Source organism: Grus americana, chromosome 29 (genome assembly GCF_028858705.1).
Source record: "Grus americana isolate bGruAme1 chromosome 29, bGruAme1.mat, whole genome shotgun sequence".
NCBI lineage: Eukaryota > Metazoa > Chordata > Aves > Gruiformes > Gruidae > Grus > Grus americana.
Genome location: NC_072880.1, coordinates 2,511,691 through 2,525,093, shown reverse-complemented (window position 1 = coordinate 2,525,093; position 13,403 = coordinate 2,511,691). Strand labels below are relative to the sequence as shown.

At 65.8% G+C, this 13,403-nt stretch overlaps 2 protein-coding genes across 2 annotated transcripts; both read right to left on the bottom strand.

Moving 5' to 3' along the window:
• Window positions 1-537: 537 nt before the first annotated feature.
• Window positions 538-5,336, bottom strand: SF3B4 (splicing factor 3b subunit 4). The gene is made up of 6 exons (XM_054806370.1): window positions 5,200-5,336; window positions 4,516-4,644; window positions 3,721-4,263; window positions 3,200-3,394; window positions 1,571-1,741; window positions 538-1,055 (listed from the first exon to the last, which is right to left on the bottom strand). The coding sequence occupies exons 1-6, from the start codon at window positions 5,231-5,233 to the stop codon at window positions 871-873; spliced, it is 1,257 nt and encodes a 418-aa protein (XP_054662345.1). The 5' UTR covers window positions 5,234-5,336; the 3' UTR covers window positions 538-870.
• Window positions 5,337-5,942: 606 nt separating this feature from the next.
• On the bottom strand, window positions 5,943-11,438 carry MTMR11 (myotubularin related protein 11). The gene is made up of 15 exons (XM_054806342.1): window positions 11,284-11,438; window positions 11,031-11,146; window positions 10,239-10,311; window positions 10,005-10,147; window positions 9,604-9,872; window positions 9,286-9,373; window positions 9,098-9,186; window positions 8,887-9,008; window positions 8,694-8,757; window positions 8,357-8,427; window positions 8,066-8,241; window positions 7,772-7,942; window positions 7,325-7,549; window positions 6,812-7,078; window positions 5,943-6,707 (listed from the first exon to the last, which is right to left on the bottom strand). The coding sequence occupies exons 1-15, from the start codon at window positions 11,315-11,317 to the stop codon at window positions 6,573-6,575; spliced, it is 2,043 nt and encodes a 680-aa protein (XP_054662317.1). The 5' UTR covers window positions 11,318-11,438; the 3' UTR covers window positions 5,943-6,572.
• Between the last annotated feature and the right edge of the window lie 1,965 nt (window positions 11,439-13,403).

Here is a 13,403-nt window from a genome sequence, read left to right as displayed (position 1 = left end):
AGCGTGGAGACAACACGTGGACCAGATCTGCTCCTCCTCCTCTCCCAACCAGAGAGCTTAACCCCAATTTTACCCCCCCTGGTTAACAATATCCCCAGACCCACAGCTCTAACAGCTTCCTGCGGCTGTGAGCAACAGCAAAATGAGATTTCATTCCTAAGAGTCCCTTCCCTGTGTGGAGAAGGACAAGGCAGGGACTCAGCAGAGCAAATTTCACTGCCAAATTACTCCTCCAAACATCCTGCTCTCTGGGACAACAGTGTCGGAGGACGTGACGGACTTTAAGGGCTCGATCGTACATTTTCTTCACCGGATCGCCTATCAGCCACCAACGAACAGCCTGGATAAAGCAAGGGACTGAGTGCATCAACCCTAATTCAGCGCCTCACCGAGACAGCAACGCGGGCATCGGTATCAGCAGAGGCGGAGAGCTTTCGCGCACCGATGAAATCCATCGCAGGCGTCCCCGCGGCTGCGCGCAAAGGGAAAGCGGACAGCAGCCGATCGGCGTCTTGATGACAAACGGGAAAAACCTCGTCCTGATCTCAGAGGGACAACCCCTGGTTCTTAAAATGTTTTATTTGTAAATGGGTGATCGCTGCTTTACATAGAAAACAAAAAAACAACCCTGTTAAAAAGTACCTTGAAAAATCTTCAAGGCCGAGATAAACGGGAGGAGGAGGGGAAAAGTAACCAAAATTAACACTATAAAAAGAAATGGGGAAAAAGATGGGGAGAGGGGGGGACTGCGAGAGGGATGGACCCAACCGCCCCTCTTGGGTGTGGGAATGTTAGCCCAAGGGGAAACGAACGTTTGAGGAGAGAGAGAGGAGGATCCCCAGCAGGGAGGGGGGGTTGCCACTACCTCATTTAGGGCAGGGGGCCCCTCAAGGGCCCACGCGGCGGCACCCCGGGGGGTCTCTGCGCCGGCCGGGGGGGCAGGGGGACTCTCTGATAGCCGTACGGCGGGGGGCGAGGGGGACCGTTGTATCCGTGAGGAGGCATCAGCGGAGGCGGGCCGCGCATCCCGTGGTGCGGCATGGGGCCTGGGTGACCTGCGGGGACAGAGCACGGGCGTTAACAACCTCGGCGGGGAGAAGCGCAAACGGTTGATCCCACCCGAAGCCCACCCTTGGGTGCCAGCTCTGTCGGGTGCCCACGGTTTGGGCCGACGTTCTCCTTCGTTTCCCCTCAACCAGCGGGTCCTGGACCTCCCCGAGGACCCCCCACGGCTGGTGAACAGGATAGGTCTCAGGAATCTCCCCTGTTGGCAAATCCCAGTCGATATCCCGACGGGAGAGAGGGAGAGGAACCACCAGAGAGCCCAGAGCCCCGCGTCACAACAAACGCGAGAAATGACCCGGGAGACCCCGGCTCGGCAGCTCGCAGCTGCCGGGTCTTGCTCCAAGACACCTCTCCGCGGGGACGCCGCGACGTCACCTCCTTCCCCCGTCCCCGTTAAAAACTAAGAACGAGGGAGGGCGCGGGGCTGAACTGAGCGCTGAACTCAACAAAGCGCGTACGATCGACAGAAAAGAACGCATACCGCCTCTTGCAGGCATCCACTTACCCATGGGCGACCCGAAATGAGGTCCTCGGGGTGGCATACCCATGGGTGGGGGTCCAGGGTGCGGCATGCCAGGCGGGGGCCGTGGGGGAGGCTGGCCTCCGGAGCCCGGTGGTCCTGGGTGATGCTGGCCCATCCCGGGCGGTCCGTGATGCACTTGCATGGGAGGCATTCCTGGAGGGATAACGAGTCAAGGGACATTCGGTAACGAGCGCAGCGGTTCGGCACGGCAAGTCCGGACCACCCGCGGCCCGGGGAGGGGCGGGGGGCACTAAATCCAGCAACGTCAGGTCTGCGAAGGGGGTTCTGCTACCAAAAGGGAGGTTAAAGAGGAGAAAGCGCAAAGTTCTCCAACAAGAGGCGACAGGAACAGGCTGCAGCGTAGGAAATGCTGGTGGGATGTAAGCAGGGGCGCGATGGGGGGATAAAGATGTGACAGCAAGCGTGGCGCAGCCCTGGGACAGGGGCTCGGAGAGAAGTCAGCATCCTTGGAGATTCTGGACAAGCCCTTGAGCAACTTGACTTTGAAGCTTGCCCTGCTCTGAGCAGGAGCGGCTTAGATCCCTCCAAATCTACTTTTTTCTGTTATTATTTAATGATAATAATCAAACACAAATTCTCTTCCCTTTGTCAGAAACCCAAGAGCCCGGCGCTGCTCCAGGAGGCGACGCGGTGCGAAAGCGCTGGGTCAGGCTTTCCTTTGCCGTGCGTAATTGGCTGCTCTAAAGCTTGAAAAGCCAGCTTGTGATCGGGGACAAGCAGCAGCCATCTGGTCACTCACACGGCCAGAGCCACGATCACACAAAGCACCCTAATCAGCCAGCGTGGGAGAGCGTCTCAGCGCAGGGGTCGTTTTAGAGCAGGCAGGATTAAATAGGGGAAAAAAAAAAAAAAAAAAAAGAAAATAAAATGAAATCGCAAATTTCACTTGATTTTTGCATTTGAAACCAGAGTCTAGATGTATACGCTGCTCGTTCCCCAGTACTACGGGGCTAAAAATGGAAGGAAATCAAAGAAACATTTTGTTCTTGTGGCTTGAATTAGCTCCTGCCTGGCAGAGCCGCAGACTGTGCTAAGAAGGTTCACACTCGACGTATTAATTTACACCAGAGAAAAATGACGAAGACTTGGAGTCTCGTTAACATTCTCCCAGCCAGAACAGCACCGGAGACCTTAAAAGCCTGCGCTGCGCCGGACGCTGCCCTCCCGCGTCCCACACCTTCACACCTCGAGGAAACTCACGCCTCGACCCGTCCGGATGCCTCCCAGAAGGGCACTACTTCCTAAATTACCAAAGCCCTTCAGAAATCCCGCTGGGCCCTGCTCCAGGCTATTTTTTTAACACATTTTAGAACATTCAGGAGAAAAAAACCCAGAAACCAGGCACAGCGCCGCTGACGTGACATACTCGCTCCTACGCAGACCCTCCGTTTTCTTCACCGGGCTGTGCTGCGGAGAGCGACATCTCGGGAAAAGACGGTGCGTTCAGTCCCTTACAGGGGACTTTTCTCCCCATTTTACAGAAGGGGAACCCTCAGGGAAGGCAAAGGAGGGGGCGATTTACCCAAGCCCACCCTCCAGAAGGAGAAGATGAGCGATTTTTCCTCAGCCTGATGCCCGTCGGATGCTTACCTGGATGGTGCATCCCACCCGGAGGGAAGGGGTGCGGGTGAGGTGGGTGTCCCCCACTGGGTGCAGCCCCGGAGGGGGGTCCGGGGGCACCCGCGCCGGGCGGCATGGGTGGGGGTGGCATGGCAGGAGGCATGCCGGGAGGCATCGCTCCGGGAGGCGGCACCGGCGGGGGGAACGATCCTGGGGGCGGGAGGCCTGGAAAATGAGACAGAGAGAATTTGGTTAAGTCTAAAAAACAAACCGAAAGTAAAAAAAAAAAACCAAACCTCCTGGGGAATCGGGAAGGAGGTGAAAACACAAACGGCCATGGGAAGCATAAAAAAAGGACTTCCAGCTCGTGATCCTACAGCTCCGCTGAGGGTTTTGCACTGACCATCACCAAACACCCCCCACGCGGCGCAGTGCAGCTCCGCACGAGGCACGGCAGGACACGACCACCCTCGGGAGCGGCGGCGGGCGGGCACGACAGCCTCCTGTCAACCGAAGCGGCACAGAGACGGGCGCCGCCGCGATTTACCCACCCGGAGGGGTGACGCCAGGTCCCAGGGAAGTGACAACAGGCGTCGGGACAGACGGAGGAGGAGGAGCATCGGCGAAAAGCTGATGGGGCCGATCCGCCTGCGAGAGCGGGTTCTGGGCTGCCAGGAGACGCTCGGCGGCCGAGCCGTGCCGCTCGCCTTTGGAATCTTTTTTGAAGGCGTAGGAAACAGTGATGGGCCTGTTACAGAGGTATTGTCCGTTCATGGCCTCGATGGCAGCGTCCGAGGCATCAAAGCTGGCAAAGTTGATGAAGGCGTAACCCTTCGAGTTGCCCGTGTCGGGGTCTCGCATGATCTTGGGGGTCTGCAGGATGACGCCGAAGGCGCTGAAGGTGTCGTACAACAGCTTCTCATCGATTTCGGGGTCCAGGTTGCCTATGAAGATGTTGGCCCCCACGTCCAGGTTTTTGTTGTGGGCCGAGGCTTTGTTGACTCGGATCGGCTTCCCGTACAACTTGATCATGTTCATGATCTTAATGGCATAATCCGCGTCCTCCTCGCTGAGGAACTCCACAAACCCGTAGCCTGCAACAAGACCCCAAACGAAGCTTTAGGAGAGGGCAGGCCCACGGCCTCCCGCAGCTCGTCTGACCCTCGATTAACCTGCCTGATTTAAAACCAGAGACCCCAAGGCTCCCCTTAGGGTTAGGAAGATGATTTTCCCCGGGGATCGCCCACCCCGCACCTCTCTTCCCGCAGTAATCTCTCTCCGACTGTCCCCAGCTAAAGCATTTTATTCAAAGTGGAGCTTTTGAGAGAAAACAGTAAATATCTCACCTTGGTGCTGGCCTGTGACTCGATCCTTGGGCATGTGGGTGTTGACCACCGGTCCGGCTTGGAGAAAGAGCTCCCACAGCAGCGGCTCGCTGACCTTCTCGTCCAACCCCCCGACGTACACCGTCGCATCTGGAGCAGAGAGAAAAAGAAAAGCCCCGGTTAGAGCCGGTGAGCCCGGGCAGCTGGAAGTCTCGGCTGTGCCAGAGCTGGATGCTGAAACCCCTCGCGCCAAAGGCAGAGACACCCCCCCACCTTTCAACCACAGGTCCCCCCTTTCAACCACAGGTCCCCCCTTAACCTTTTCAGCAGATCCCCCGTAACTGCGCCCTCAGTCAGAGAGGCCCCACAGCCGCCCCTCGACACCAGCCCCCCTCCGCTCCAGCTCCTGCGTGCCCAGGACGCCCACTGCCCGCCCCCCGTGCCCAGCGAGGCCAGGACCCCCCAGCTGCCCCCCCCAAATCCCTGGGGAGCCCAGCTCCTCCCCACAGCCCCCCCCCCCCGAGCCGCCATGTCTCCAGCGCTCCCCCCTCCCGCCCCCCAAACCTCCCCAGGGAGGCCGGGACCCCCCCGCAGAGCTCCCCCCCACCCCCCCGGCCTCGGGCAGCCCACGGTCCGGCCCCGGGGGTCCCCAGAGCCGCCGGCCCCGCCGTGCCCCCAGGCCGCCCCGCAGGCCCCGGCGCTCACCCTGGTTCCGCTCGGAGATGGGCCCCGCCGCCATCTTGCCCCACCGCCCGCTCCCGCCCGCGCGGCGCCGCCGTCACGCAGCGCCGCACGCCGTGACGTCAGCCGCAGGCGCGAGTCCCGCCCCCTCGCTTCCGGACAGGAAGTGGCGTCAGCGGCTGAGCGCGGAGACGGCGCGGCGGCCATCTTGAGTGTGGGCGGGCGGGCGGGCGGGAGCGGGCCGGAGGCGCTGTCGCCCTTCTGTCGCAATATCCCCTGTCGTGACAGGCGGCGACAGCACCCTCACGGCCGGGAGCACGGCCCCGGCGGGGACCCCAGTGCCGGGGGGGGGGGCGGATCCCAGTATCGGGGGGATCCCAGTATGGGGGGATCCCAGTATGAGTGGATCCCAGTATGGGGGGATCCCAGTATGGGGGGGAACCCAGTATGGGGAGATCCCAGTATGAGTGGATCCCAGTATGGGGGGAACCCAGTATCAGGGGGATCCCAGTATGGGGAGATCCCAGTATGAGGAGGGATCCCAGTGCCAGGAGATCCCAGTATGGGGGGGGGGGGGTATCCCAGTGCGTGGGATCCCAGTGCAGGAGGATCCCGTTGTATGTGTGAGTGTGAGATCCAGTATGGGGGGGATCCCAGTGCTAGGGGATCCCAGTATGGGGAGATCCCAGTGCCAGGACATCCCAGTATGAGTGGATCCCAGTATAGGGAGATCCCAGTATGGGGGGGATCCCGGTGCCAGGAGATCCCAGTATGGGGGGGATCCCAGTGCCGGGGGATCCCGGTGCCCAAGGGCCCCCCCCGTCCCCCCCCAGCCACGCACGGTCACCTGCAGAACTGCGTTTAATGGCTGCCGAACACCCGAAGTACAGACGGGGGGGAACACCAGGAACGGCCGGCCCGGCCCCAGCCTCGGCCCCCCCCCGGCATTCGGGGGCCCCAGCCCGGGTCCCTCGCGCCGTCCCGTCACGGCGGGGATGGCAGCGGGACGTCGGGCCCACGGCGGGGCCGGATCCTGCTCCCCGGGCTGGATGGGGCCGTCCCAGCCCCGAGCCCCTCAAAGCCTCCCTGGAGGTAGCAAGAATTTAACGAAAAACCGCGAAACCGCTGCGCCCCGGGCAGAGGGGGGCACCTTCGGGGACCCCCCCGCGCCGCCTCCGGCCCCGAAAAGCCCCGGTCCCCGGCGAGGAGCAGGAGGGCGGCAGCGGGGAACCGTTCGAAGGCAGCGGCAGAAGGCACCGGGCGATTTTGGGGGGGGCGGGGAGTGTCCCCCCAAAACCCACGCGGCTGGAGGGAGCCCCGAGGGACAGGGTTGTCCCTGCGGCCGCGTGTCCCCACGGAGGTTGGGGGGGGGGGGGGTCCCCCACCCCGGGGTGCCCTCACCGCGACGGTGCAAAGGGGCCGCCGGCGGTTTTGGTGCGGGGTCTCGCCGCGGCCTGCCAGGCGCTGAGCCGGTCCTGCAGCAGCGTCAGCTCCTCGGCCAGCCCGGCCGGTGACGGGGCGAAGCGCCCGCGCTGCGGGGAGACGAGGTGTCCGTCGTGCCTCAGTTTCCCCTCTTTTCACCATCGGGGGGCCCCCCCCCCCCGCCCCGACCCCGGTGCCGCGTTGCGGGCGTTACCTGTGCCTCGGGCAGCCCCCGCAGGTAGCAGCGACGCCAGAGCCGGACGGAGGGTCCCGCGGCGCAGGGCAGCAGCAGCCCCGGGGGGGGCACGGGGGGCCGGTTGCCCCCCGAGTTGCCCCCCCGGTCGCTGAGGCTCTCCAGGGAGGGGGCCCAGCGCGACAGGCGCGGCGGGGGGCGGCCGCTCCTCCAGGGAAAGGGTTGGGGGGACAACGTCCCCTTGGTCAGCGTGAACACGTTCCCGGGCGCCGGCCAGGCGTCGGCCGGCTGGGAAATGGGGGGAAAAACCCACGGATTAGGGAAAAAAGGCGGGGGGGAAAGGAAAATGGGTGGGAAAACCCCGCAGGTAGGGATGGGGCAACTTTTTGGGGGGCACACGGCTCCAGGAAGGGATTTAAAGTGCAAAGCACCCCGAATCGAGTGGGAGAGGCGAGGGGGTGTCGTGCGGCACAACGCGCCCGCCGGGGGCCACGCAGCTCCCCCCGCCCCTCCCCAAGCCAAACCCCGACTCACCCTGCCCGGGCTCTGGGGGTCCGCGGTGTCGGGGTGTCCCGGGGTGCCAGCAGCACCCGCTGGGTTCCTGAATCGGGCCCGCTGCTGCCGGCTGTAGCGCAGCCCCCAGTCCCAGACGGCGGGCAGACCGCAGGCAGCGCTGCCCGTCCTGCCCGCCCGCGGCACGCCCCGGGGGGGGTCCCGCCAGCCGTTCACCGGCGTGTAGGTCTGGCTGCGGAACCGGTGCTGCCGGGAGGAGGAGGAGGAGTGAAACGGGAGCTTTTTGGGGTGTCAATCCCCAATTGGGCGTGCGGGTGGGGAAACTGAGGCACGGCCGAGCGGGATGGGAGAGGATTCATCTCCGTCCCCAAATTCGTCCTTAAATCCGCTGCCGCTTGCTGGCAAGGGACCCCGGAGCGTGTGTGTGTGTGTGTGTGTGTGTGCCCCCCCGAGCCCCCCCCAGCTCACCGGGCTGCCGCGGCCGCGCTGGCGCTGGCAGCTGAAGAGGAAGGTGCTGAAGTAGGGAGCGAAGCTGCTGTCGTGGAGGGCGAGGAGATAGGCCTCGGTGAAGCCGAAAGCCGCCGGGAATTGCCGCACCAGCTGCCACGTGCAGTCCAGGAACAGCAGGAAAACGGGGGCCTGGGGAAAGCGGGGAGCCCGGGGTGTGGGGGGGGGGTTACACACACGCACATTTGCACGCCTGTCACCCACCGTCCACGCGGTGACACGGGGCGGCGGGGGGTGCGGCGGCGCGGCTCTCACCTCCTCCCGGGGGCTGTCGCGACGGAGGAGCCCGAGTCGGCGGGGAAAGGGGTGCCCCGCTGCCACCCACTCCCGCTGCACCAGGCTCTGGAAGCCGGGCAGGGTGCGGGCGTGGGGGTCCCCCAGGAGCTGCACCAGCGAGGCCAGCAGGCAGTTCAGGTCCCGGTCCGATGGCTCTGGGGGCAGTATGGGGGGGGGGGGGGGCACACGGCGGTGTGGGGGTGTCCCCGGCGTCATTCCGCCCCCCCCCTGCCCCAACCCGGTGCTCCCCCCGCCACCACCCGGCGCTACCTTGCAGGAGGACGGAGCAGCGTCTCCCCGCCAGCAGCGACGCCACCTCCACGGCTTTTCTCAAGCAGGTGCTGGGGGGGGGGGGGACGGGACACACACAAAAAGGGGGGGGGGGTCAGGCCACCCCAAAATGGCATGGCTGCCTGGGGGTCTGCAGCCCACGCCGGGGTGCTCAGGCACCCACCGCGATGCCCCCATCACCCTGCGGCCGCCCGTCGGGCTGTGGGGGAGGACCGTCTGCCATGGGGAGGGGTGTTTTTGGGGAGGGGTGTTTTTAGGGTGGGGTTCCCCCCCCACACCCCAAAAAAAGCCCCCGCCCCCGCCGCCGTCCGCTCACCGGACGTGGTCCAGCCAGCGCGTCCCCTCCAGTGCCGAGAGCCACTTCTCCTCCGCCGCCGCGCCTGGCTCGCACGGGCAAAGACGGGGGGGTTCAGCGGAGCAGGAGGAGCCCCGGGGTGGTGGTGGGGGGGGGTTTGGGGGCTGGGGGGGGGTGTCCCCACCGGCTGCCCCCCTGCCCCGTCCCCGCTCACCGGGCAGGCAGAGCGCCCGCAGCTTGAGGTGGGCGAGCTGGATGTCGGCGAGGGTGGGCAGCTCAGCGGCGTCGGCCAGCACGCAGGGCCCGCGGCCCCCCAGCAGCAGAGCCTCCAGGCACCTGGGGGGGGGATTGAGGGACCCCCGGGTGGGGTCGGGTTGGGGCAGCACCCCCAGACCGCCCCCCCCGGGACCCCCGGAGGGACTCACCTCACGTCCTCGCTGCCCGGCTCCGAGGCTGCGTGGAAGCTGGCGGCTCTCAGCAGGTCGCTGCCGCCCGGGTGGTGCCAGCACAGGCGCTGCGGGAGAGATGGGGTGACCCCCCCTGACCAAGATGGCACCCCCATCCCCTGTCCACCCCCCCCAGCACCCCATCGCAACCCCCCCAGGGCACTCACGGGCACCCGGCGCTCCTCGAAGTGGGCAAAGATCCGCTTGAGGTCGTGGTCCAGGAGCGCGCTGGGCACCCACAGGTACCGGGGGAGGCTGCGGGCGGCGGGGGACGGACATGGGGCAGGTGTGTGTCCCCCCCCAAATCCCGGGGTGCCATTTCCAGTGGCTCACGGGGTGTTTTCCCCAAACCGTGGGCAGAGGGGAGGATTTCCCCCCCACCCCTCACTGCCCTCCCCGGTCCCCTCGGGGTGGTTCACGCTATGCCCCCCCTCCAGATTGGGGTGCCAGCGGCCCGTGGACCCCGGCGCCCGGCCGGGCCGTACCTGGGGGCCATGTCGAAGCGCTCGTTGATGGCGCTCACCCTCCAGCCCGCGGCACCCAGGCGCTTCAGCTCCTTCTCCCAGTCACGCAGGTTCTCAAAGAGCAGCGTGGCAGCCGAGCCTTCCTCCTCCTCCTCCTCCTCCTCCTCCTCCTCCTCCTCGTCCTCATCCTCCAAAGTGGTTTCGGCAGGGCAGGACCAGCCATCGTGTCCCTCGCCGGTGTCCCCCAGCCACGCGGCTGCCTCCCGCGCCTGGGCGATGGCGTTGGCGACCTGCGGAGAGGAGCCAGGTGCCGGGACAGGGCGTGAACCCCCCCAAACCCCCCCCCAAGGCCACGGGGTGCCCCAGAGTGAGGGTCCAAAACCTCTCCATCCCCCCCGTAACCGCCAGCCCCCCCAACTCACCCGAAACGCCTGCGGAGCCAACCCGTTCTCGTGGAAATAGAAGCGGAGCAGGCGGAAATCCCGGCAGAAAACTGCCAGCTCCTCGGGGATGAACTTGAGGGTGGAGGCGGCCGTCAGCACCTTGGGCTTGGCGAAGCTGCTGGCTGCGGCGGGCGAGCGGGGCGGGGAGTGGCCGTCAGTGCCGGCTGAGACCTGCCCAACTCATCACACGGGGCTCGGGGCCACCACCTTTACCTGCCACCAGCTTGCGGATGCAGGGCAGCGCCACGTCGTACTCGCTGTGGAGGAAGGCACGGGAGCCGGGGGCCTGCGGGAGAGGAGGGAGAGCTGGAAGCTTCCCCCTGGGAAGGGCTGTGGGGCCGGATCCGGGACCCCAGCGCCTTTGCCTGGCTGGTGCTGGGCCCCGCAGCTGCCCCTTGTGCCCCACCGCGTCCTGCAGCAAGGAGTTCCCGGGGTGAACGCGGCGGGTTCTGCGGCTGATGAGCAAGGATGGGGCTGGGATGGGGTCAGGATGGGGTCAGGATATGGCCGTATGGGGCTGGGATGGCACTGGGATGGGACTGGGATGGGGCCGGGATGGGGCTGGGATGGGGATGGAATGGGAGTGGGATGGGGTCGGGATGGGGACGGGATGGGAGTGGGATGGGGTCGGGATGGGGATGGGATGGGGATGGGATGGGGCTGGGATCAGGTCAGGATGTGGCCATATGGGGCCGGGATGGCGCTGGGATGGGACTGGGATGGGGCCAGGATGGGGACGGAATTGGGATGGAATGGGGACAGAATGGGAGTGGGATGGGGTCGGGATGGGGCCGGGATGGGGATGGGATGGCGCTGGGATCGGGTCAGGATGTGGCCGGATGGGGCCGGGCTGGGGTGTGGACACAACGGAGCAGGGGGGCAGGATGAAGCTGGGCTGGGCTGGTTGGGGTGAAATTGGGACGGGGTCAGGATGGGGCCGGGCTGGGGCTGCGGTCAGGATGGGGCCGGGTTCCCCGTGGCCGTGGGGGTCCCCGCGGGTCGCACCTGTGCGGGCAGGAAGGCGACGCGGCGGTTGGTGCAGAGCAGCGTCCCGGGGACGGAACCTTCGCCCTCCCCGCAGCGCTGCCGGGCGCCCGCCGCCTCCTCCAGCACCAGCTCCCCTGCGGGGACGGGGCGCTGGGTCCGGGGGGGGTCCCACGAACGCCCCGGCCTCCCCCGAACCCCGGAACACCCCCCCCCCCCCGGTCCCGTGTGTGTCCCGTGTCCCCCCCCCCCAGCATCCCGGCACCTGCCCTACCTGGCAGCGCGGGGAAGGCCGGGCGGCGGCTCATGGCGGAGCCGCTTTGGCCGGGCGGGCCCGGAGCGGCGGCGGCGGGGGGAGCCGGAACCGGAGCGGAGCAGCCCGGGAGCCCCGAGCGCCACCGCCCGCCCCGGCCCCGACCCGGCCCGGCCCCCGGGCCCGGCATCCCGCCCCCCCCGCTCCCCCCCCGCCTTCCCGGGCCCGGCGGGGCGGAGCGGAGCAGCAGGCAGGAGGGGCCGCGCTGCCTGCACCCTGCCCGCTGCCCCCACCCCCAACCCCCCCGCCCCGAAAGCGGGGGCACGGCCAGGAGCTCGGCGGGGGGGGTGTGCGGCACCGGGCACCCCAAAATGGGGGGCGGGGGGGGGGATGCAGCTGGAGGCAGCTCATGGAGGGGTGCAGGGTGCTGGAGGGGGTACGGACACCCCCAGGAGGGGAAATGTGCACCCCCAGGCACCCCAGAAATGACACACGGTGCTGGGGGGGGGGCATACACCCCCAGGCACCCCATAAAGGGGGGCACGGTGCTGGAGGGGGACTTACAGCTCCAGGAGGGGGTACGTGCAGCCCCAGGCACCCCAGAAATGATACACGGGGGGTGCTGGGGGGGGGCATACACCCCCAGGCACCCCAGAAATGATGCACGGGGGGTGTTGGAGGGGTATGTGCAGCCCCAGGCACCCCGTAAATGGTACACTGCAGGTGCTGGAGGGGGGGGCATACAGCCCCAGGCACCCCAGAAATGATGCACGGGGGGTGCTGGAGGGGTACGTGCAGCCCCAGGCACCCCGTAAACGGTACACTGCAGGTGCTGGAGGGGTACGTGCAGCCCCAGGCACCCCACGAGGGTTGCGTCGCCGGCCGAGGGTCGTACAGCGCCGTGCACGGCCGGGGTACACCCAAACCCCCGTCCCATCCCCGCACCTTTCTGCCGGTTGGCACGGGGGCCCCCGCGCAGCCCCGCGGCCTCTCCTCGGGACACGGCTCTGGCGGGCAGGAACGAAGCCGCTCCGTGACTCATCGCCGAAGCACGGCCTTCTCCTCCCAACCCCGGAAAAACCAACGCGCCGCCGGCACCCGTGCCAAGCCGGCCCCAACCCTGCCGAGGCGGCCGAGGCACCCCGAGCCCTGACCCCGCTGCTGGCAGCAGGTGGATGGTGGCCCTGGGGCCACATCTGTCACCCTCCCGCTGCCATAAAACCCCTGGGGACCCCAAAAGCCACCCCACACCCCCCCCCCCCCAGCTCCCCTCCTTCTGCCGGGACAGCACCCGGGCGGCCGAGGCACCGGTGCCGGCACAAGGCGGGATAAACCCTGGCGAAAACCGGGCTCAAGGGAAACCCAGCGCCGTTGGAGCCCACGCTCCAGCTAAAAATCTTATTTTAGGTGTATTTGCCTCCCCCCTATTTTTCAGGGCAGCCCGGGCTTTGGTAGCTGCAGCTTGTGCACCCCGGTTTTCCTCCTGCAGGAAAAAATAAAAAAAATCACCCGGTTGAGCATCCCGGCGGAGCTTTGCCGGGTCTTTGGCTCCGGCACCTGGAGGATAAGAGGAATTTCCTGCAAGGGCTTTAACCCAGGGCTGCTCTCCAAGGCGAGGGCAATGTCTGCGCCAGCTCGGGGTCAGCCCGGGCCACCCCGAGAACCGGAGGAAAATTGGCCGTCAGGAACGAGCCGGCATCGACGTGGCGCTGAGCACGGTGCGGCCGCTCGCTGATGGTGGGAGGAAGGGAAAAAAAAAAAAACCAAAACCAACCCCCCAAAAAAACCAGCAGGAGCTGGAATAGAAAAATCCCAATGCAAAGAAATCCCTTGGGAAAACCTTCCCCGCTCGCGGCCCCGGGGCTGTAGCTGTTAATGAACTTTATCACAGCGAATTTTCCTCTTTCTGAACCCATTTAGAGCTTCACCCTGGGCCAGCAAGCAGCTGGATTTTATCTTTCCGCTGTGCAAAGCCTTGCTTGGGTATGAAATTGTCTAAAGCAGCGCCGGGTGCCGGCCTTCAAACGTAGCCGGGGAAAAGGTTCTTCCAAAAAAAAAAAAAAAAAGTGACAAAAATGGTGATGGAGGAGGATTTGGGGGGGTTCTTCTTTAAATGAAAGCTTGGATTTGGTACCTAAATA